The sequence below is a fragment of the Lingula anatina genome, chromosome 1 (genome assembly GCF_051362555.1).
Source record: "Lingula anatina isolate TDL-2025a chromosome 1, LinAna3.0, whole genome shotgun sequence".
Classification (NCBI taxonomy): Eukaryota; Metazoa; Brachiopoda; class Lingulata; order Lingulida; family Lingulidae; genus Lingula; species Lingula anatina.
The window spans coordinates 70,512,235-70,536,258 of record NC_141767.1 but is presented as its reverse complement, the minus strand read 5'-3'; the positions used below and the strand labels follow the sequence as shown (position 1 = coordinate 70,536,258).

General features: G+C 38.2%; 1 protein-coding gene across 2 annotated transcripts in view; it reads left to right on the top strand.

The window, feature by feature from the left end:
• Positions 1-24,024, top strand: part of LOC106173878 (tRNA dimethylallyltransferase) — a 50,333-nt gene that overhangs the window by 21,915 nt on the left and 4,394 nt on the right. For both annotated transcript variants that reach the window (XM_013555176.3, XM_087013730.1), the window contains 5 exons: positions 16,380-16,561; positions 17,908-18,044; positions 18,507-18,618; positions 19,838-19,956; positions 23,445-23,522. In XM_013555176.3, the coding sequence (XP_013410630.2) occupies positions 16,380-16,561; positions 17,908-18,044; positions 18,507-18,618; positions 19,838-19,956; positions 23,445-23,522 (628 nt within the window). The remainder of the gene's footprint in view (positions 1-16,379; positions 16,562-17,907; positions 18,045-18,506; positions 18,619-19,837; positions 19,957-23,444; positions 23,523-24,024) is intronic.

Genomic DNA, 24,024 nt, shown 5'->3' with positions numbered 1-24,024 from the left:
CGCTCCCCACCATCTGATCAGGGCCTGAAAACCAAGGAAATCTGAGAGCAGATTCCAGGCTTCTGCATAGATATTTTTTATCAAACAAGGTTAAAGACCTAACATTAGGAAGCAGGTGCTTGTTACTATCCCCTCCTCTCCCCCAGTGTATTTCCTCTGTAATCCAGGCCACTGCCAACTGTTTTCTGCTTTACTTGGCTATTATGGAAAAAAAGGGGGGCATCCTATGTTTCGTCTCTGAAATCAATGTCTGCGCTTCCTTATTTCGATGGTCTGCTATTCCAAACGTCCACTAATCAGAAGGTACACAAAGATAGCAAATTTTACATGGATAATTCTTTGACATGGAGGTCAGTGCCCTGATACAACTTACAAAATTAGTTTAAGCCATAGCATCAATAAACTATTTTGGAATAGAGGACCTTCTGAATGGCAGACCCTCATACCTTTGGAATAGCAGGCCTTTAGAATTGAATTCGACTGATAGAGGCTTCTTTAGTTTTCGGAATATAGGGCTGTCCCAGGAAATCATACCTGCATTTTAGTTCAAACTGTCAGGGGCACTAGTGTCCAATAAGTGGCTTGTAACAGCAAAGGGCCTTGGTGACGTCACTAGTCAGACTCTTGCCTCTCACAGCGAACCTCAAACAGATATCTGCATATGAAAAAGAAGGTCTTGCCTGTTATGCAGACATAATATCTTTTGTATAGTAATAGACACCACTGACATTTTTTCAACAATATTGTCTAGGTTTTGCCTTTTTTTTAAAAAAACCAGTTTGCTAAAATTGAAGCTTGGAATTCGAGAATTTGATACGTTTAGTACTGGTTTACACCTACACGCTCCCACAGTGAGTACTAGGTGTAATGCTGGTATAGTTGTTGTATTATGACACTTCCTGTAGGTGTGGAGTTATAGTAAGGGGGAGGGGGGGGGGGGGGCACTGGAGCTAGAATCAGGAAGTAGAATTATTGACCAGGCTTATGAGATTTTATTTATGAAGCTCAGAAACTTTTGCTGCATATTTATGATCACATTCAATTTCTATGTTGAAACGACGTGATTGTACTTTATGCTAACCTTTTCAGTATTTACAACATTTAGTGTTAGGGGCACATGGTCCCTGTAACCATAACCTGATATTTAAAAAACTATTTTTCAGTGATCAATCCAGGTTCAACAATGCGGGGCAGCCAGCTGGTCAGTTAAGTTGACCTTCGGGCACTCGGCCTGCAAACCCGTGATTTTGAACTCGGTCGTCTAGTTGTAACGTACAGGTTAAAGCAGATCTCCGCCCTGATGGAATGTATAAGATATGGGTGAGACGGCCCTGTACTGAAGGCCAGTCACAGTTAACTACCTGGTACTTATTTGTTATCATTTATGTTTTATTGGTCAAGAGTGGACTGCACCCTTTGAGATGGTTATCTTAGTGAGTGATGGACAGGCCAGGAGATTACATACCTTGGTATATTGTCCTGTGTGAAGACACTAGCCCTGAGTCAACCACTGGGTGCTGGGCCTGGTCCTAGCAATGAAATGTCTGTAATTTAAATGTTATAATCACGATTGCTGGGGGTGATTTAGTTTGTGTGACATTGTGCTCCTGCTGTGTGTTGGACCATTAGTGAAAATGTTTTTGTTTATCTGAACATCAAAGATGTCTTAATTTATCACCTGAATGGTATATTTGTCTTCTTTGATTATATAACTGTTAAATATTATCTGGTCCAATCAAACACATGTCCAAGATTAAATAGTTGATTTGTCCTAATGTCCAATTACGTATTTGACTGGTAGACAAGAAAAATACTTCATCAGACTATGAAAGATGTGTATACCAAATAACCTAATTGATGAATTTACCTTCATTAAGAAAGAATATGAAATTGTTATGTGTATAGTTTATACATAAAGACAGCTGGCAGGTTGAGGAGATCGGCTGAGTTTGTTGAACACCAGCATAAAATCCCTTGCTCCAAGGCAGTCTTGGATTCTATTTCAGACAGTTTAGTATGATTGCTGTGATATGTTATTGATCTCTGAAGTCTCTCTCTGTCTGACAACAGTAATAGCCCAGTTTCACACATATCTGTGGTGAGGTAGAAATAGAAAAGTGTCTGGTCTTTGTTAACCACACTGGTAGCAGTAGTGGACAGCCAAAGTGGTCTGTGGTCAGTTTTATAGCTCTAAATGAGGACTGGATGCTGTATTGTATTGTAGTGTTTTGTAGAGCTGATCAAGACCACAAGTCTTTAATAAGGCACTGGATGGGAGAGGGATTTTAGACCAAGGGCCCATTCCCAATGAAGTTATTGTTCTAAGTAGATCAATCCCAACTATTAACAGATTAAATCATTTACAGACCTTCTCCTAGAGTAGAATACAGAAAAGCTGGTGATTATATGAGTATGTTAGAAACAAGAGAAGGCATTTAATTTGTTAATCTGATTGCATTCAGCAGGAGTCCCCACAGAGTAGGATCAGTCTACAAAGAATGATAGTTTCATTGGAAATGGGCCCTACAATAAGTGACTTGACAGGAGATGAAGTTTAGACCTAATGTCAACAGGGAACAATGCAGGGTTCAGTGGTGAAAGTAAAAGTGTATTTTAAGATGTGAGTCATTTCAAATTGATTTACAGACAAAATATTTGTTGTAGATGTCAAGCTTCTGTAATCGCCCCTCCACCCCTCCACCCCTCCCCCCTCCCAGTTAAAAAAAATTAAACAGGGAAATAGTTCAAATGAGAGTCTTATAAAGAATTGGATACAGGTGATGATTACTCATTATTGAATAGTTTATTAGTTTGTTCTATACAAAGTGATCTGTGACTTAACCCAGGAAGATTTCTTTTCTAAACAGCTAATTGAAGAAAATACACTGTTAAACCTCTTATATTTGTGAACATTTGAAAAGCCATTGCTTGTGAGAGCAGTATGACTCCCATGTTTAGGCCACAGGTCAGTGTATAGAATTTCCAGGTCCAAACATCTAGGGACATGGGGAGGCGCAGGGCATGAGCAGGGAGATTACACCCCACCTGTTCATCTCCCATGAAGGTGTGTCAGACTGGCCCAGGGTACACATAAACTTTGTACTCATGCCCTGCTGATGAATTACAAGACACAGCGCTATCTGGCTTGCTGGCTGCTTGGTGTGATAAGGCCAGGCGGGCCTGCTGTTTAGATCTTGATACAGTAACTTGTTACTATGTATTTATATAGCGTAAGCTCTCGTGCTGTTTTACCTTCTTAGTCTGTGTAATAAGCTGGTGAATTAATCCCCATATCATGATCTGGTGGCGGGAGAGGGGAGGGGTGCGGCAGATATCTATATTATTTAAGATTAATGAAATGAAAATATTCATGTTGCAGAGGACAAGGAAAGAATATTTATGTTTAATTCCACTGTTATCGTTAAAAATAACGAACAAAAAATTGAGTACAAATTATGGTTGTTTGAACCAACAACTGTTAAGTAACCAGTTTTTTTGTTTTTTTTTTGTGTGTGTGTGTGTGTGTTTGTGTGTGTGTTTTTCATGTTTTGACGTATGAGGAAACTAGGAAGGGTTGAACATAGCAAAATCATGTGTGCAAGGGGTTTCTTTTTGTCTTCTTTTTTTTTCATACGTGAAAAAAATTCAAAGCTTTTGACTTAAATGACTTTGAAATGTCTGTTGATAAAAATTTGTCACCAATGCAGTGTGAGCAGCACGTGGTGGATGACCACATTGTGTGGCACATTACTTGATAACTGGAGTAATTACATACTTAGCTATCTGATACCTAAAATAAAATTCTCTTTATCTTACAAATAGAATAATTCCCTAAAATCAGCCAGGACGATAGTCTTATATAATTTAAGACACCAAGAGAAAAAGGGTGCATTTAATCTTGAGAATATTCAAGGGGAAATAGAAACAAGGAAAACTTTTAATATCCGATTTTCTTTTCTGCCTGGGATTTTTTGTCAGTGGTGAGATATATTTGTATTTCTGGAATTAGGAGCTCATTGGCCTGATCATGAACATATGGCCAGATCTACTACTATATATATATATCCTGGGCATAGGTCAGTCAGCCATCCTGTAGAGGCTAGAATACCAGTGAGGTTACAGTAAGGTGACACCTTCCAGACAGGTGGAGGGCTGGGGAGCACTGCTTCTCCAGATTCCACACAGGCTCCAGAATACATATTTTTAAGGCAGTAAATGGCCATGTAGATGTATAGAGGCCTGGAACAGAACAGGATCTAGAGAGGATGTAGAGAGCTGTATTCAGGCTGACCCACTAGGTCCACAGTTGCCTTTGTCCTGTTAACCAGCATATTATGTATTTATATCAGGATTTCCTTTTACAGGCTGTTGCATCTGATAAATTCATGATTGATCCCTGCACAATATCAGATCTGCTTATTCCTTGACTGATAAGTGGATATTTTCCCAAATAGCACTATTCTTATAGTTAACAAGAAAAGAGGAAATACATGATTGACATTACATTCATTGCATTTTTAATGTTTAACAGGATGTAACCACTAACAGCTATATCTGGCTCTGCATCAAGAACAGCACTGATACAATTCTATGTGAGCATTTTGACCTACATAGATGTCAGTTGCTGTACACTGATGGCTTGCTGGGATGTGTTATCTTTCTTGGATAATTTTAAAACAATATGCTTGTAACACCTGCTTTTGGCGTGTGAGTCAGCAATATTGAAGAGAGCAGGCATGTGTTTTAATTTTAATACATTATATTAAACTTACTCCAGACAAGGGGTTTTGATGTTTCTTGTAGAAATAAAACAGCCTGTATGACAAACATTGTAACAGATGTAATATTATATACGTTTTCCTCTTTCATATTATAGGATTAATGCAAATAGTGAATAGAAAATAAGGATGGGTTCTTTGAGATTATTTTTCATTCACAAGAAAACAGGTAACGTTGTTGTCATGCGTAGGCTTCACATGTCCTGCTAAGATTGATGTTGACCATTTTTTCCTAACATTGAATTATTATATTTCCTTAACAAACCTTTTCCTCAACATTTGTTAACAGTGTAAACAAGTGTGCAGTGCTGTATGAAGGATGTTTCTGTGAAAAAACAACCAGGATATTGGTGACTTTCTAAGTAACTTGAAACTTGAAACTACCTGGGCCATATGGTAAATTGAAACATCTTTTATTTGTCTCTTTGGGATGTTAGTGTCGAAATTATATCACTCCAGAGATTAAAGGGATAACAACTGTTCGTATGATATCCATATTTCACAATAAATACATTGTAAACAACTCATAGAAATATAACAAATTCTATATTACCACCAAAATGTTGGTTAACCCAATTATTCTGTAATTTGTGCTTGTCATCACATCACGTGACCTCCATAGAAAATTACGAAAAACCAAACCTTTTAGAAAAAAAACAAACAAAAAAAAAAACAGGGACTAACTTTGAATGTGGGAATGGATTCATTAACCATTGCTCAGTATGGGGAATTATCCTTTACCTCAGGAAAATTCATTTTTTTGCCAAAATGAACAGTTGTTATCCCTTTAATTTTGATAATTTGTGAAATTAGAAACAGGTAGTGTGAGATGTATAATGTGGAGAGAATACCACTCTGGTAGATGCTGGTATATTAAACCACCACGCTGATACCAGTATTTCCATGATGGCTTTGTTCTTTACTAAACTATGTTTTCACATTTGTAAAGCTTGAGGTAATAATGCTGGCTTTGTTCCTTACTGTTCCATATGAAACTGCACAGACCCAGTCACTGAAAATCTACATTCTGGAAAACAAACACCACACATTACACTTGTACCACACACATATTCCACTAGTTATAATTAGGGATCAGCACTTGGACATTTAAGACCCCATTTCCAGAGATTAGATCGATCTACTTTAGATCGACCTAACTCCCTGGGGGTTCACGCTAAATAGCTGTCAGCCGGGCGGACATGAAAGTTAATTACCCCCTTACAGCTTGTAGTAGGCGGGACGGACATTTAAGTCGGATTATCTGAAAGTAATCTAGTGAGACTCCCCGCGGGGATAGATCGATCTAAAATCTATGGGAATAGACCCTAAGTGTCTGAATGGTGTCTTGACCTGAATGGCCATTGACCAGTAAACCTATCTGCAACATAAGAGGGGGACAGTGCGCTGTGCCGAAGGTTCGCTGTGCCGAGGGTTCACTGTGCCGACAAAACCGGAAAATTGGTCTAAAATCGGCTAAGTTTTTCCGGAGCCCCAAAATCAAAGGTTCGCTATGCCGATGGTTCGCTGTGCCGAGGGTTCGCTGCGCCGAAAAAGTCGGCTACCCATCACCCATTGTGCTTGTTATGTAACGTGGCGAGCAGTGGCCTTTTTTGAAAATAAACGAGTTTTAAAAGTTCTCTTCTTCCATCCGTACCATTTGGATTTGTTAAAACTGCGCATTGAAGGTTTATCCTTATGGACATAAACATCTTAAATCGCTTTAAATAATCAGTTCTGTAAGTTAATATATTAATTATTTTTGGCACTATGGGCGTCACCCACATTTAGGAAATTACTGACAAGAAAACATTCTCTAATTATTTTTGGCGAACTTGTTGTAGTTATTGGGTGTGTGTAAAATTAACATCTTTTTAAAAACAATCGGCATAGCGAACCCTCGGTATAGCGAACCTTCGGCTCAGCGAACCCTCGGCATAACGAACCTTCGGCATAGCGAACCCTCGGCACAGCGAACCTTCGGCATAGCGAACCTTCGGCATAGCGAAGCGCACCCCATAAGAGTGCTACTTCCAGTGTTGTCTGTACTACTCCAGCTAGCTTCAGTATGCTTTGAGATGTGTGAACAGCTCGTCAGCTGTGCAGTCATGTAAACCCTGGTGCACACACACTTTTCTGATCATTTTCTTTCATTCTATTGCTTTTCTTGGCCAGACCTGATTCTGCTTCTTGGAAGAACTATTGTTTCAATTGAGCAAGCAATTTTGCATTCAGTTGGCTATTACTGGTAAATCTGCAAGCTGAAACTGAATGTATGCCTTTTAGCTCACTTTGACTACTTCATCCTCTAGAAAAAAATATTTACTACCTTGGCCATTGTGCTCTATCCAGTTTAACGAGGCATTTGATAGCCAGGCTTTTATGATAAAATCCATTTGGAGGGGCGTAAGAGACTGTATTACAAGTGCTACTGTGCCTATGGAGAAATCAACTGACAACATTATTCTGTTGTCTGAGAATGGGGAGCAGACTTGGGCTTGCACGTGGAGACTACCTGAGACAAAGAGCATTTCACACGCATTTTGTACTTCGACATCAAGTCCTGATAAAATATGTGCTCAGAGCAGAATCATAAATAAGTCAATTTGATTTATAATCATGTTGAATTAAGGTGCACTACTGTCTGGAGGTGGAAGCATGTATTTATTACAGCTGACAGCGTAAGTAGCTGTGATGGCTTGGTAAAATACAGGTGAACACACAGATGATTGAAAAGACAATCTTGAGTCATGTATGGATAACTAGCAGAGATTCACTTTCAGACGGTCCATTTTTGGGAGGCTTATGTTCTGGGTCAATATTTAGATTGGACGTGTTTGTTTGAAAACAGCGCAGACTAGAAGCTCACAGCCCACCAACAGGTGGAGAGATAGTTTGGATAAGTGTAAAATGAAATTTCAATGTCAATAAAAATCTCTAGAATCTTGGTGAAAACTTCCCTAGAAACAGGTGCAGGTAAATACCAAGTTTAGGGAAAATTGCTGGAATTTGCGTAGATCGTAGATCAGCTGTCTATTGCCTACAAAATATGTGACTTTTCAGTTTATCCAGATTTTATCCTACACCAGACTTTTGACTCCAGTGCTGCCCCCTTGCTGTGGACTTGATGGCTTGCTACTGATTCACTGATTGCTTTGATTTCATTTCTCCTCTGCTGTGGATTGTTTATGAAAAATTAAAATTTTGGTCAATTTCCCAGCACTGGTCAACACAGAGGTGATACAGTACAACTAACTAAGCTCATTTCAGTTTTAATCTCAGCCGTTCCCCCAATCTGGTGGACTTAATAACATTATCCTTGGTCAAAGAGAGGGATCGACCGGAAAAGTAAATAGTTATTGAAGAAATTGTATGGGCAAATAACTGTTGTATCAGGTTCTGCCGTGGGGGTCTAGGCATACCTATAGAAAAATAGAAAAACGGCCCTCCATTAAATCTAGACTCAGACAAACTTCATGAATGAGAAGTAGAGAATAAAAATATCTGACTCGATTCTTTGTTGACGCATTCCAATAATATTTATCTGACGGGTTGCTTTCAGCCCATTCATGAAAATCATAATGTTCCGACTGACCTTTTTGGCATGGTGATTGTAGGTGATATTTGATGCTTTTTGGCCGGCCCATTGTCCATTACGGCAAGTTATGTAGGCCGACACACATAACAGGCCTTTCAACACCCCATTGACAAGTTTTTCCGAAGTTTTCTTTAGTAAAGAATTGGCGTGCTTTCGGCGACGGCGGCCGTGCCCTGAGCCTGTGCACCTCATTACCCTAGCATCAGCTGATTGTGGTTAGTCACCTGTAATGTACTCTAACTGTGGCTACGCCTGGGACGGGGACGCCAGCCCAACACACCCTGGTGTCACTGACCCAGCTCACGCTTTGACCACGGTACATGACCTCTCAGACCACCTACTGCCCTCTGGTTCTTGTCCAGTCTCTAACAGAACTGGTATTAGCATCACACACACACAATGGCTTTAGAAGATTGTTGGCGTAGTAATAAAGTTTTTTTTCGAAAGAAAAGGTTTCTATTCATTAAAATCATGTCAGCTAGATGTTGTTAAGATGTAGAAAAGAAAACACTTTTTCACTGCAGATAAGATATTTTTTTCACTTGTGCAATATCAAATAGCCATCTATTTTCATTTTGTCTAAAAGTAGATTTGAAATAAAAGGCCATGACAAAGTTGACCAGTGACAGATGTACTCTGTGGACCTTTACACAGTGCATTTAAGCCTGCGTACAAGATGACTGAATTTTCTTTTTTTAGTTTTTAATCTAGCTCCCAGGAAAACTTGTGATTGTCTTGGTCAGTATAGCTAAGGAAATTGAACAGATTTGGCTTGCCAGTTCTAACAGTTCAAAAGCTTTCACCATCTCATGATACAGGCCCTTACTACTGCTACATGCTACTGACTGTCCTTATACACATACACATTGTCCTATACTTTATCCCATGTTGTTTTACATTGCCCCACATTACACCCCACAATATCCCACATTGTCCCACACTATCCCACTCTGACCCATACTACATTCCACATTAATCCAAAATTTATCCCATATTGTTCCACACTTTATCCCATTACATCCTAGACAATATCCCGCATTGTCCCACACTATATCCCACATCTTTCCGCACTTCATCCCACATCCTCCCTGTCATATCTATAGATCCTCTGGTGGCAGGACCATGTATATATAACAGGATGTCGGGTATGCATTTCATGCCTTTGCTTCCCAGTGTACATCACTCTACATGATGTATTGATCCTTTTTTTTTCTTTAGGAAATCAATTTCTGGTTTTATTTTTAGATTCTGGTGAGAGAGCAGTTGTGCCCTAAGTGACACCAAGACCTTTCCTGAGAACACCTTCCCCATTATGTAGATCACAAAGATACCCGAATTGATTATTTTTATGAAACCTTTTGTTGTGATTTTAACGTGTTTTTATTAAACAGATTAGTGCCATATTAGCAACCTGTGGTTTGTTTGGGCAGGCAACATCCCTCCTATATGTAGACGTGACAGAGATGGCAGTTGATTTAACTGATATGGCTGGAGAAATAAACTATAGACACAACACTAGTGCGGGGGTTGAAGATGCATGTGTATACATAACAGTTTAACGTGGGACTTGCCAATCATATCAGGAATTTTGAAGCTTGATACTCATACACAGAGCAATTTTGTAAGACTGCTTAATTTAAGGTTTATGTACATAATCATATTATTTTAAACTGGTCTTTATTGGTACTAGTTCAATGTTTATGGAGGCTGTGACCTGTGATTGTCCATAGAAATCTGTCTGCTAGAAGTATTGTGATGGTATTTAACAGTAAATGACCAATTACTAGAGTAAACACCACAATAACAGCACCTCTATCACATTAAGCTGACCCCATAATCATGGTATCAGGATTGAACTCAGAAAATAAATACTTGTATTATGCAATGTCATATGGCTTTATAACCTGTGGTGTGATAAGTTAATTCTGTGGGAAATTAGCACATTTTGTGGCCTAGCATAATCCTTTAACTTTTGATGATATTAATATTCAGCCTGTTCTGGCGGGTATGTGTAAGTACATGTAATGGGACAGAAAGATTGGTTGTTTTGTAGAAGGAAAAAATCTCGAAAAAAAAAAAAATAATAATAAAACTTGTCATACATTTGTGTACAGTGTTATTAGCTGTCTATGTCCATGTTTGTTAGTTGTACCTATTTTGTGAAGGTGTACATACATCAATAAAAAAAAATTCCAAATTTTGTTATTTAACCACCAGTGTGCGATGGTGTCCAGATAACTCTCTTCAGTGAAGAAATTCCTTCATTCCTGTGCCAGAATATTGAGCACAAGTTAATTTGACACACTTTCATGTCAATGCCCTGATCTCCACCCTCTCTCCTTCTCTCCTTCCTGCCTCTTACCACTAACTGGTTTGGTATCTAGTGACAATATCTGACGCTTGTTATAATAAGAAAAAGGTACATTCATACTCGTAGAGAATCAGGATGTTTTATTTGAATTGAAAGAGCTAGCTAGAGTACATAGAAGAAAGCACCAGTGATTCTGTGTGGAGCCCCTTGGTTTCATCAGTGTTACATTATTTATTCCTAACTTAGTGTATTAAACTAGATTTTTTTTTTAAAACTTTTGAGAGCAGTGTGCATACATCTTATTTAGCAGGAGTTTAAGCAGAGCAGAAACACATATAAGTTTTCATTTTATGATAAAATGTAAAAATGTTTCATACCCCAGTTAATTTTTGTGCCTTAAGACGTGGATGTGCTGTCAATTGTCATAGCTGAGGTAGATGTGGCTGAAATAAGTTGAAGACTTCATTTCTGGATAACTGTTCTTGCATTCTTGCTGACATTTACATATAATGTTTTCTATTATCTTGGTGACATTTAAGAGCTCTATTAATCTAAGGTACGTCACCACTTCCTTTACCAGGGTTTTAGTTTCTCAGGCATTGTGTATTGCATCTCCCACACCTTGGACTTAATAAAGACTTGTGGTTAGAAAAGAATGTGCTTCTTGTAACTTTGTACAACAGGTCACAGGAGACAAAGAAACAGGAAAATGCTGACAAATATCAATCTCTCTAATATGTTTCTTAGGCTGTGAAATGAGGGAAGGCGGCCGGGGGGGGGGGGGGGGGGGGGTAATTGAGGGACAGAAGGGAGTGAGGTTGACCTGGTATGAGGTTGAAGATAGAAACTGTCCCCAGCAACTTCACTGCGGAGGCAGGCATAAAAGCAGGAAAACATTATTACAGTTAAATGCTTCCAACTTATCAACGGCCATTCCCATTGTTTATTTAGGATTTATAAAATAAATAGTCAATATTCAATAAGGCCTTGAGCCCACCCGCTCTGTGCATGAGGCAATAGAGGGCAATTACGCTAGTTAATAGAGTAGGGGACTTTATTGTGCTCCCCTGCCGTTACTGGAATAATGGATTCACACGTCAAAAGTTGTTGCTGCTTTTTGATTCCTTGAGCTGTTTGTTGTACAGTAAATTGTAACTTTACATGAAGGCTGGGATGAAAGCCTGAGCTTATTAACCACACAGTTACTTATTACACCTTGTTGAACAAGTTTGCGTTAAACAGGTTTACGTCATGGCGTCTGATTGCCTGACTGGCTGCTTGGTGCAGTTACAGATGGGAAACAATGCTCAGTAATCTCAGCACACACCTAAGATCTGCCAGTGCAGTTTATTTGATAAATACTGGGATATTGACAATAGAAATGAGAGACAGATTTTCAATGAGGGGAAATATGTGTAGGTTTGTTACATGTGGCCTGAATTGGCTGCCCGTGATAGGCTAGACGGCTTCACCCTATAAAAATATTCTTTCCCGGGGATGGTTTAACCTGTTGACATCCCAAATGTTGTCCTAGGTCAGCCTAAAGAATGTGCCCACTTATTCCCCATGGTGCATTAATTCATATGTACTAACTTTCTGAATATTAAAATTAGCTTCATTCACTGGCCTTCAATAGCCAGTGCACTTTACATGTAATCTGTTACTGCACTGAAATTTTATCAAACTAATATTTTCTTACGGGTATCATTTCATTTATCTGTTTATCCTGTGGCTGTTGAAGTGTCTTTCAGTGCTAGTAAATATATTGCCGCCATTTGAAACAAGCAGAGAAAAGAATACATCATTGTATGGGCGTGTTGTCCATACATTACCGCTTGATTTTCTTGCACAATGCCTGCAGCGAAAGGGTGACATTAGGGCACATGTATTATCGTTGGCTTATACTATGTTAGGTCATATTCATTCACTACGCTGCACCTTTTAATGAAAGGAAATTCATTCACCAACTGACTTCAGTGACATGGTAGTAGGAAAAGGGCTGCTAACATGGGAGGGGAAGACAAAGTGATAACTGTATCCTCCGAAAGGAAATTGTCAAATCTCTGATAAAACTTGATAGGTTACAGCGGTATGCTGTTGATAAAGATTACACACAACAAAGCTAGGGCTTGTGAGCCAACCTAGGTTTAGGAAAATAAAGTCTCAATTTGCTCTCCGTGAGTCCCTTTGAGTATGACTGGAACCCTTCCCCAGTTCATGTCCTGATAAAATTTGACAGGTCCATTTCATTGGATTTCCTGTAAACTTCAAATAATCAGCCGCTACTGGCTTTCAAACTACAGATTAGGTGCAGTTTGATTGCGGAACTTGCAGTCATGATTGATAGTGGTGTTAACAAAGATTAATGTAGACTGGCTGAATGCCCCTCACCCCCCCCCCCCCCCCCCACCCCCACCCTTATCCTCTTTTATTAACCCTGGGAAGTGAAATTTTACCTTGTGTTAAATATTAATTGAGGTAAAAATTGAAAACAATTGGTTAAGTTAAAATGTGCTCAGCAAGTGGGGAAAAAAGTCTTCTTGGGGCTCTATGTGTTTAGAAATCTGGTTTATATGTGGAATCATGTAGGTCCAGTCATCCTGGTTGACTGGATTATAGAAATATGGAATTTAAAAATCACATGGTGTTCAACGTGGTGTAGCGGTCATTAACCTTTCTCTTCATTTATTCAATTATGTAACCATAGCCTGTATGAGATTATGATAGAGATATTGGCTCCTGAACACAAAGTGATGTGGACACGCAGCAGGTCGTAAAATAGTTCAGCTTGACTGCTTTTCTAGTATTTAAAAGAAAAAGAGAGAAAAAGAAGGCATGAAGCTTATGTATAATCTTGCAACCCCCTTTTTTTATAAATTATTGTAACCTGTTTTTTATAGTTTGTGTTTGCATGCCTGTTCAAACTTTGCTTGTGACCCTGTGTTTCACCTTACTTCTCAGCATCTTCATTTTGGACTTGTATCTATCTGTGATATCAGACATGGGTGGTCAGAACTTGAAGATTCTTATTATTGCTTTTATATCAAAATTATGGTTCTAAAGACACATTAGGCTCAGGTGAAAGGGAGAGCCTTCATGTACATTGCCTGGAAGCAACATGTTTATAATCAGCAGTTTTCAGTTTAAGTTTAAAGATAAAACATATTGTGGGTTGACACAAAAAAATTTACAGCCATCCTGCCAGTGTGTGAAGCTTGTATGACAAATTTATGAGTTGTTAAAATGTGAAGATTGCATGTTGTGAAAGTATAACATGAGGCTTGTATAAGTTTAATAATCCTGCTCTCTTTTTTTTTTTTTTTTTTTTTTTTGAAAAAAATGTGTACATGCATGGTCACTGGTAGATGACACAAATTGGTTAATATCAAAGAGCATGTCAAAGTACCAGCTTTAACTTTTGACAACACGCCAAGTACTTTTTGGATGGAGAGTTTGATGACTCTGCAGTTATTTATTATCACAGTGCACCTGGTTTAAAAGATCTTTGTCTGCTCACACTAAGGTAGTTTTAGTACACAGAATGTTGATTGGTTTCATGATTAGATAATTTTAATAGTTGCAAGCGTCTGGTAACGAGTTGCTGTCATGTTCATGTGCAATTGGGAGAAAGCAATCGGGGTTTATTTGGATTTTTTGGGGTGTGATCAATTGAAGTATTGATTAAGATCTGTGTATCAGGCACGGCGGTACTGTGGAAATATGACCTGAGGAGGTGGGGTTGTTGTCCTTATGTTACCTGAGATTATTTAGAGTTACGGAGGGCACTAGGTACGGAGGATAAACCTACCTGGATGAGGTCTGCAGGAGAGAGGGATGATGTTAGTTTAAAACTTGTTTGCTTTTATAGATTGGGGTACTATGTCAGGCAAGTGATTGTTGATTTAAGAGTGAAGGTAGAACATGATTATTTATTTTAAATTAATGTTTTAAATGTTACTGTTTTCATTGAGAAACACTAAAGTTAAGTTAATATCTACAAAAAGGACTTATGTAATCATGAATGCCTTTTTTTTTTTTTTTTTTGATACACAAAAAATCCTTAAGTACAGGAAGTGCAAGCAATAAAAACATATTCCTTTGTTATGTATGATTTGTAAATTGTAAGTTTTATGGTGCTTTTTGTCTCCTTGAAGAACACAGTATTGAGACCAATGTGTCCAGAAGTCGGAAGATAATTTGAAGGGCAACGATTATTTATGCCCTTTCCTTTCACCAAGAAAGAAAATAAAATGAAAGGGTGTTTTAATACTTGAGTGATCCTTTTATCTCCTGAGAAGACATTCAGTGGAGAAATGCCCGTGTATTGCCTGCAGGGTTCCAGTATGAAGTCTCTCTCCCTGGGGTCCTGGCTTCATTGCACTAAAGTTTATAGGAGATCTTTAACTTAAGTGACTGGGCCAGTTAAATTATCTTGTCAGGAGGACAATGATGTGACCGGGTCTCTCTGTGTACCTGGTTTTCACCTGGCCATCAGCAGGCAATTTGAGATGGTTTCTGGTCTGGGCAGGGTTTTTTTCCTATCAGCCTTTGTCCAATATGACCACCAAGCAAAGACAGAAAATGGAGTACTTATAGCAAAGTACAATTAGCAGTTCAATAATGTGGAGATTTAATGAGGGGTGAAGGGGGTAATGGTTCATAGAATGCTTTTCTTAACTAAGTGTTTTATCTGTTGATTTGGTAACGCTTTGGGATCACTGATCGGGTATATTGATAGGCCTACAATGAAGCAGTGCCCCCCCCCCCCCCCCCCCAAAGCCAGCACAAAGATAACAGAGGTGGAAATACCCATTAGTTGGAGTTGACATTGGTACATGAGTACCAGCAAAAAGACATTTGCATCTACTTTTTTCAGACAGCAACATATGGCAATGTATGTTGCTGCATAATTAAGTGACTGGAACCTTGTTTGAATTATTAAATCATCAGCAAGTCATTAAATTCCTCCATTATGAGCTGTGACAGAGATAGTGATCATGAAGAAATGTCTGGCTGTGAGCACAGGTTACCACCTCTGAACTGACACCTTCTGTCTCCTTGTCACTCCAGACATTGTTCAGTCCTTGCTCTGTCATTTAAAGTGTCAGAGAGAGTATGTGATAACTTAGGGAGTGGATGTTAGGCCACTGTGTGATGAATAAACATGGTTTTCTGAGGGTGCATTAAAGCACAAGTGTCAACACAGGCAAACTGCCTCAAGGAAGAGACCACATTTTTATCAAGTACACTGGCTCATAAAATTATTGCAGAGTTGTATAAATAAATATGCTGTCGTGGGAAAGGTGACGCCTGGTTAACTTTATGAGTGTTTTGGCATTCTTTTAAATGGTGCTCTTTATACTAGCATTGAGTTATGAAGAAGAATCTTGTGTTATTCTCATTTAAGATGCATATCTGTGAGTGTCTTGTTCTAAAATAAACCTGTTGATCAACCTCTTGAATTCTGTAACTGTGTAAAATGCATGGATTTTGATATAAATGCAGAATAATTAATTTTGAAATGGTAACAGATGTCGTTTTGATTATGAAGTATTCCTAAGTAGTATTTGGTGTCTTTTCTTTCCTTTACTTAATATAAAATTGTTTACTTATTATTAAATTATCTACTTTATTATCCTGTTGCTCTTTGCTGAAATGATCTATTTTGACCCTTCTATCATTTTGTATGTTGCAGAAATGTGTATCATCAGATGAAAAAGGGGAAGAAGCTGCAGTGGTGACATCAAGTGATGAGTTGCTGGAACTAAGAGAGAATTTTGATGATTTAGACAGTAGAGAGCTATATGCCAAACTTATGTCGGTGGATCCCAGCTATGCCAAGACCTTACACCCCAACAACAAAAGAAAGATTATAAGGTAGGTGATTATATGTGACACTTTGTATTTTGAAAAGAAACACAAAATCAAAGTGTTAAGTGTCTGAAAAGTTAAAGGTGAAAATCTGCTAACCTGAACACAGATAGAATCCCATGTTCTGTAGTTATAAGGTAAGAGGAAGGTGCCAATGCTTGCCCACAAACACTGTGTGAAACACTACTCTGTTTGCAAAGGAAATATCATAAAATTTGCAGTTAGATGTTTATGATCACCTTTTGGGTCCAATTCCCATAGACACCATGGGTCTTTGTAGATTGATCCTACTCTGTGAGGACTCTAGCTGAGTGCAATCAACTTAACCAAATGACACACCACTTCATTTCCAACGTACTCATAATCACCAACTTTTCTGTATTCTGATTGCATTCAGCGAGAGTCCCTGCAGACATGGATCTATCCAAATAGTCAGATGGTGTCCAATAGAATGGCATCTAAGATAGTAAAAATGGAGCAGTGAACTTGATAACTCTTTGACTTCCAAGAATGAATATTTTGGCTGAAGATCTAGGACACCTTGATACTGGGTTGTTAACACAGTGGTGATATGTGGGGTTTACATATAGTTATCAATGGGCCACGGGTCATGTCAGCTTACACAGACTGATGTGTGGGGTTATGAATGGAATTGTTACAGCAGAGTTAGTGATAAAGAGGGAAAGTTCAAGTGTGAGACATTAAAATACGATACCGTTGAAATTTAATTTGAACTTTTCTTTGATGGGTTTTATTGAAATAGTCACCTTGTCAACATTAAATTATCAAAAGATATCCTTGTCTTCCTGAAAGCAGACTTAGTGTTGCCAAACATTATCTCTTTGGACAAGTTGATCAACATTGTAAACTTTGTTTTGTTGATGTTATTGGAGATGGCCCAGTAACTGATAATCAGGCTCAGTTTCAATTGTTTTAAAGTGATGATTAATGGATGGTGTCTGTTGAGTTGATGATAGTGTAATCAGGGTTATTATAATAAGAATGCCCTATTTGTGCTGCCACCTGTTGAATAATCTCATAACTAAAACTGGATTTAGGAGGCAAATTGTAACTGCACTTAGCAAAGAAGAAGTCAAAATATCAAGAAATACATAGCCTCCTACCCACTGAAGGGTTGTCCTATTTAAGATATGAAAATATACTAAGTAATGTAACATGAAACAAAAATAGAATGAGAACATTTATGGCAGGAATGTAGTTTCTGATATAAAGCATAGATAAGTTAAATTTATTTTCAGGAAGGGGGTACTGTTGACTAGTTAGAACAATCGAAGTAAATAAGCCCAATGTCACCACATTTTAGTTTAGATATATCCCCCCTTATTCTGTAGAGGTCTGGAGGTGCATTTCCAGTATGGTGTGACCATGAGTGAGATCTTGGCAGAACAGCATCAAGAGGACGAGGATGTTAGTGGCCCTCTGAGATATCAGCACAACTGTATCTTCTGGGTTCAATGTCAGCAGACAGGTGGGTTATATTCTGGGTACAGTGTCAGCAGACATTTGGGTTATATTCTGGGTACAGTGTCAGCAGACAGGTGGGTTATATTCTGGGTACAGTGTCAGCAGACAGGTGGGTTATATTCTGGGCGCAGTGTCAGCAGACAGGTGGGTTATATTCTAGGTGCAGTGTCAGCAGACAGGTGGGTTATATTCTAGGTGCAGTGTCAGCAGACAGGTGGGTTATATTTTAAGTGCAGTGTCAGCAGACAGGTGGGTTATATTCTAGGTGCAGTGTCAGCAGACAGGTGGGTTATATTCTGGGTACAGTGTCAGAAGACGGACCATATGTAGCTCTCATATTACTGTGTGGTTAAAACAACATCAGATATGACTCTATGGCAGAATAATAATAATAATAATAATGATAAGGTTCTCCTCGGTAAGAGTTCTGCAGTATTAGATAAAGTGTAATATTATGTCTTTACAGTGCTTGATGAGCGTCTTGACAAGCGTGTGGACTCCATGTTAGAGAGGGGGTTGGTGGCGGAACTGTTGGACTTTCACAGCCGCTACAACCAGCAGAGATTGGAGGAACACAAGTAAGATCACACATAGACTGATATTCTGAGTCTTTTCTGCTTAATTCTTAATTTTTGCAACTTGAATACTTTAGGTTACAGTATTGATTTTCTAGACATATTATAAGAAGTCAACACAATATGATTTTTCTGATTCAAAAGTTATGAATATTTGGAGCACTGAGTGAAAATAAACTTTAAGTAGAAACATATTTATGCAATTCTGGTAGTGAAAGGGAAACTTATCTGGATTTTGGACACAGAAGTAAATATGAAGGAAGCAACAAGAAGGATTATACTATAGGATAAATTGAAAGTTGCAATAAGGAAGTGGGGCAATTTTTTATTATTTTTTTGTGATATTATGGGGGTGTATTGTGTGTATGTTAAAGTAGTGAAAGTAAAAATGCGATCATGTTGAAACACAAATTAAAAAAAAAAAGGAAAAGGAAAGAAAGTGAAAATTAAATTGGGAGGTTTTCCCTGAGGAGTTTTGAATGCTTCAAATATTTCAAATATGTTTTTTAAACCTTCCCAGCAGGTGCTGTAATTTGACAGTTAGCACAAGTTGCAACGCTGCCTCCTTGCTGAGCGTTTGCATCATACAGTGTATATGATGTCCAGTCATTGATATTTTGATTAACATCTCGTAGTCCGTCTGGCTCTCTATCCTTGCTCATGTTCTGAAATTCCACCAAGTGCAACTTCATTTTCCAATATTTGTACAAACTGAGTTGTTGAGCCTGTGGCAACCCTACATTACCTTGTGATTGTAAGTCAATATTATTATTAGCCACAAGTGAGAATATTGGGCTTTATTTTGGTTAGGGTGAAGTATTCTCTTTTGATCTCTCTGGGTACTGTATAGGGTCTCTGATAAGAATTTTATCAATCACCCGGGTCAGGCAGGGATTAGTCTGCTTTAGCATGCATCATGCTTGTTTTCTTTGTAGACAATTTGAAGGTGGCTATAGTCTGTGTACCTAGTTTGTTCACTCCCAAGTTCAGTTCCTTAAGCCCACAGGTTCTAACATCTAAAGTTGTTATGCAAGTAATCCATTGCTATAAGCTCCTAATTACATGTTGTATAACTTGCCTACCCACAGGCCAGGTTGGGTGCAATTTTTTTATGTTAGAGAACTGCAAAGAATTCTTTTTTATTGAAAGAAATAAACCATGAAAAAATAAACTATAAACATAAAAGAGTGGTTTGTTTGCTAGTTTACTTTTTGTTTTTCAGGGAAGCAGACTACACACATGGCATCTTTCAAAGTATTGGATTCAAAGAATTTCATAACTATTTGATCCTGCCTGAACAAGAACGACAAAGTCAAATGGGAGAAACACTTTTGAAAGAAGGTATACTTCCTGGGTCAAGAAAATGAAACTATTTATTGCTGCAATATTTAAATTGCTGTGATTCAAAGCAAACTTTAAAAGTTTATTGATATTTTAATTATTTTAATTATTATTTAATCCCACCCCAATCACCCACACATATTATCCTCTATCACTAAACCGCTGCACCCCCTTCTCTGTGCTTGCTGTGTTGAATAATCACCTATTGAAAAGTCGTTGACCCTCTTGGCTGGCAGCCTCACTGGGAAGTGATCTAAGCTTTAGATTCTTGTCCTTGGAGATAAGTATGTGGGTTGAATAACTTATATTGTTACTTAGTGTTTGAATGACCAACACAGTCCCATGGGAACTGGCTCACAGTGACTGGGAGTGAGGTGGACACAGTGACGCAACCCAGGTAAACTTTGACCAATATCAACAAAAGCTCAACTTAAACACACATAACGTGTGTAATCTGGGATGGCAAGAGAGTAATCTTTTAACTACTAAATCTTGATTGAAACTACCACAGAAGTGCCATTGTATCCATCTCTCCCATACACTCAAAAGCCTAGGTGCAAGAGTTAAGTTCCGGCTGTTGCTACAACATAAATATTCTGCAACAGTTCTAGTTCTGCCAGTTTAAACCCAAGCCAGGAATTCTACCAGCCTCTGACTTCTGTTCTTAAATACTGAAAAAATGAAACTCTTCTCTGAGCCAAACCCCTCATTTTTCCAAGAAAACCTACAAACACCAAGCTCATGTCTTTGTTGCTGAAAATGCACTGCTACATTTTACAAAGTGTTACAAAATCTCTAGAAAGGTTATTGTCTTAGTTTAATTTCAAAGACAAAATGCTGAGGCACGTTTGAGGAAGTATATTTTTAACCTCTGTTCTGGAGAGCCCATGCTCTAGCATGTAAGGAGGCCCAATCATAGGGGGCAATGACACAAGTAACCCAAATTCTTTCAATTCTTGAAGGTCATTACTCACTGCAGCCAGTGGTCATTATGTTGGTCAGTGGCAGTAATTTGACCTGTTTTACAGTTTCTTCTTTTCAAATTGGACAGGAAATGAAAAGGGTAAATCCTTCAGTAAAATGGCTGGGTATCAGGTATTGAATTCCTTCAAAAGCTCTAATAGATAAGCTGAAGTAGTTGATCCAGTGTGAGGTACTGATACTGTCAATGACTTGGTCACTTTTTTTGACCTTTTGACCCTTTGAGGTGGACATCATCTGGGACTGTAGAGTAGTGTAAAGCTGGGCATAGAGCTGTACTGGGGTTGTTGAGAAATGGCAGTGTCTTGGGGGTTAAAAAAGTGGGCATTAATAACCCCTCCCCTCCCCCGGCCCCCTCCCTTCTCACTCCAAGATTATTGTCACCCCCTGTTCTAAGAATATTGCTGAATAAAAGTTAGTAATTGGAAGCACTTTTTGGGGGAAATCATCAATGTCAAGATATGTCAGATTTGCAGGAAGTGGCTGGTTTGTTTTTATATTAACATGAACAAAGTTCTTTAAATATTTTAGGTCACGGGTCCATGTAAAAAAAAAGTGTCAGATTTTCGCTGCATACTCAGACAAAGCATTTTGTGAAATTATATGTATATTAGCTGATATTGATGTTTTCTTCTGTAGCTTATGAAGCAGCTGGTGATAGAATGAGGTACATATATATATAATATTTAGGAATACATAAAGTTCTATCAATAAATAATAAATTTGATCCTTGAACTTTAATCACGAGAAACAACAGACTTTGTATGACCTTTTATGGAATAGCTGAAAAAGCCATTACCATTTGATATCTCCCCAGAAAGCTTTGTCGTGTTTAATCTTGGATTTATTGGTAGGACGCGGTGCTGAGTTTGAAGTGTGTATGTTTTTGTGTGGTTTTGTGATGGCGGTGTGTTTTGTAACCTCCCCCGACTTGCTCGCTCGTGACATATGGTTGGACTCCAGCTGGTCCCCTCATCACAAGACATATTACAACAAATTCTCTTTGTTTTCCACTGGAGACCATAGCCAGAATTGTGCTCCCCAAGTCCTTATTAGGGATTATGTCTTTTGTAATGAAAAAAAAATGGCTGTGCAGTGTTACTTGATATGGAGTAAGAGTAATAAGAAGCTAAGCATTAGTTTTCCAGCGTAGAGGAGACGACTACATGAAGTATAAGGTCACGTAGTCATCTGGTGAAGTATAGTGTATGGGGAACGGGTGGCAGATAGACATATTTGTTGTCATCAGGAATATGAGTAATTGCATCATGCCTCCTAAGATGTCCAAATATGTGAGGTTTACCTAAAAGCATATTGCCTGTAGAATGCATGAAATTGAGGGCACTGCTAGTAATTTTAGGTATTGAATATAGCATGTTACGATTGTGTTATTATGAAAAAGTGTCATGTTCCAAGGTTATGCTGATATCTTTTTTTTTTTTTATTGGGCATTATAGGTCACTTTCCATTAGTTTTTCCTAAATGTTAATTATATTATGTATTGCAGTAAAATAAAATTATCTTCAGTATTCTGGATGTCTGTCAACATCATCTTCCTTAGTGTGTACAACATTTTTAATATTAATATAACCTGATGATTGAAGAAAAATTATTGCTTTTTTTTCTTGCATCATAGCACAGCTGATGGAAATCTTCTATGAAAAAAAATCAAATATTCAAAACAAGATAATAATTTTATTAAATGTTATTCACAGGGATGAGATTTTTTCGATAATTGGCGGATTTCCGACTTTTGGGAGCCAAAAATACCAATGGCCTAGGTGAACCCCTGGACCCCATGCCATATTTTCCAATTTTTTCACTAAAGGGTAGTCTCATCCTGTACTCAGTTAGGACACATGCACTAAGGCAACCGTATTAAAACCATAGTCATGTTACTTCTCCCCGGGAGATCATAATGAACAGTTGACACCCTGATATGACAGGTTTAACACAGGGTGCAGATCTGGCTTTATAACCATCATCATAACTACATTACTGACATAACCAGCACAGCAAGGACAAACAGAACAAATGTCAGGCATTCTTTTTAAGTCTGTGAATACATACCTGATGACTTGAATGCTACTCTCTGGGAGGTGGAATCCATGGACACTGTAGAAATGATGGAGAATAAGCAGCATTGGAATTGGGGGGGGGATTGGGGAAAATTAGCTGTTTTTTGAACAGGAAAACTGTCTGAAAGAGGGTAGGAGTTCAGTGGAAGTGACAACTATAGGGTAATGAAGATGCACTCCCACCGAACTATGTAGGAAAAATTGTAGAGAATAGAATGGGATGTGACAACTTGTAGGAAAAATAATCCAAATAGGACATGAATGTTAACAACTATAGAGAAGGGATCTGTTCTTTGAAAAAATCTTGACTGTTGATTGAATTATTGTCACATTAAACTTATAAATTCAGTTTTTCTGTGCATATATTGTGGTAAATAAATCATCTAAGTCATGTATTTGTGTATGAAGATAATTTTAATACAATTTCAGGTATTGATGCGCTGAAGCTCGTGACAAGAAGGTATGCCAGGAGACAGATTACTTGGATCAAAAACCGGCTTTTAAGAAGTAAGTCTTCCCATTTCCCTTACCAGCGTTGAGAGCAGTTATTACGGCTCTGGTTACCAGTACTGAATGTAACAACTGGTTTGTTGGGCTCTTTGTTCTCCGTAAGATTCAAATTTCATGGCCTGAAAAAGAGAGCTTATCTATTTATAGGGACATTGGGGTCCCTCTTTATTGCAACTATGTGTGTTGTAACACTTCTGTGTTTACTGATAGCTGAGAAATACAAGCATAAGCAAGAAAACAATGTCATCTTATTTTTTTCTCCGAGGGCATGAAGTCATGCTGTTTGTTCATCAGATGTTGTTTGTTTAGAATTTTGCTTTTCATGATTCCTCCACATCCTATTGTATTGTCACCTTTAATCCGCGGAACAGATGACATCGAGGGAAAAGTTGGCAGCAAAACTGAAATGGTGCAGAGATAAGCCAAACATGAAAAATAAATGGTCTAAGTTATTTGTTGGTTTAAACAGAGAGTATGGACACAAAGGGGGATTCTTTCT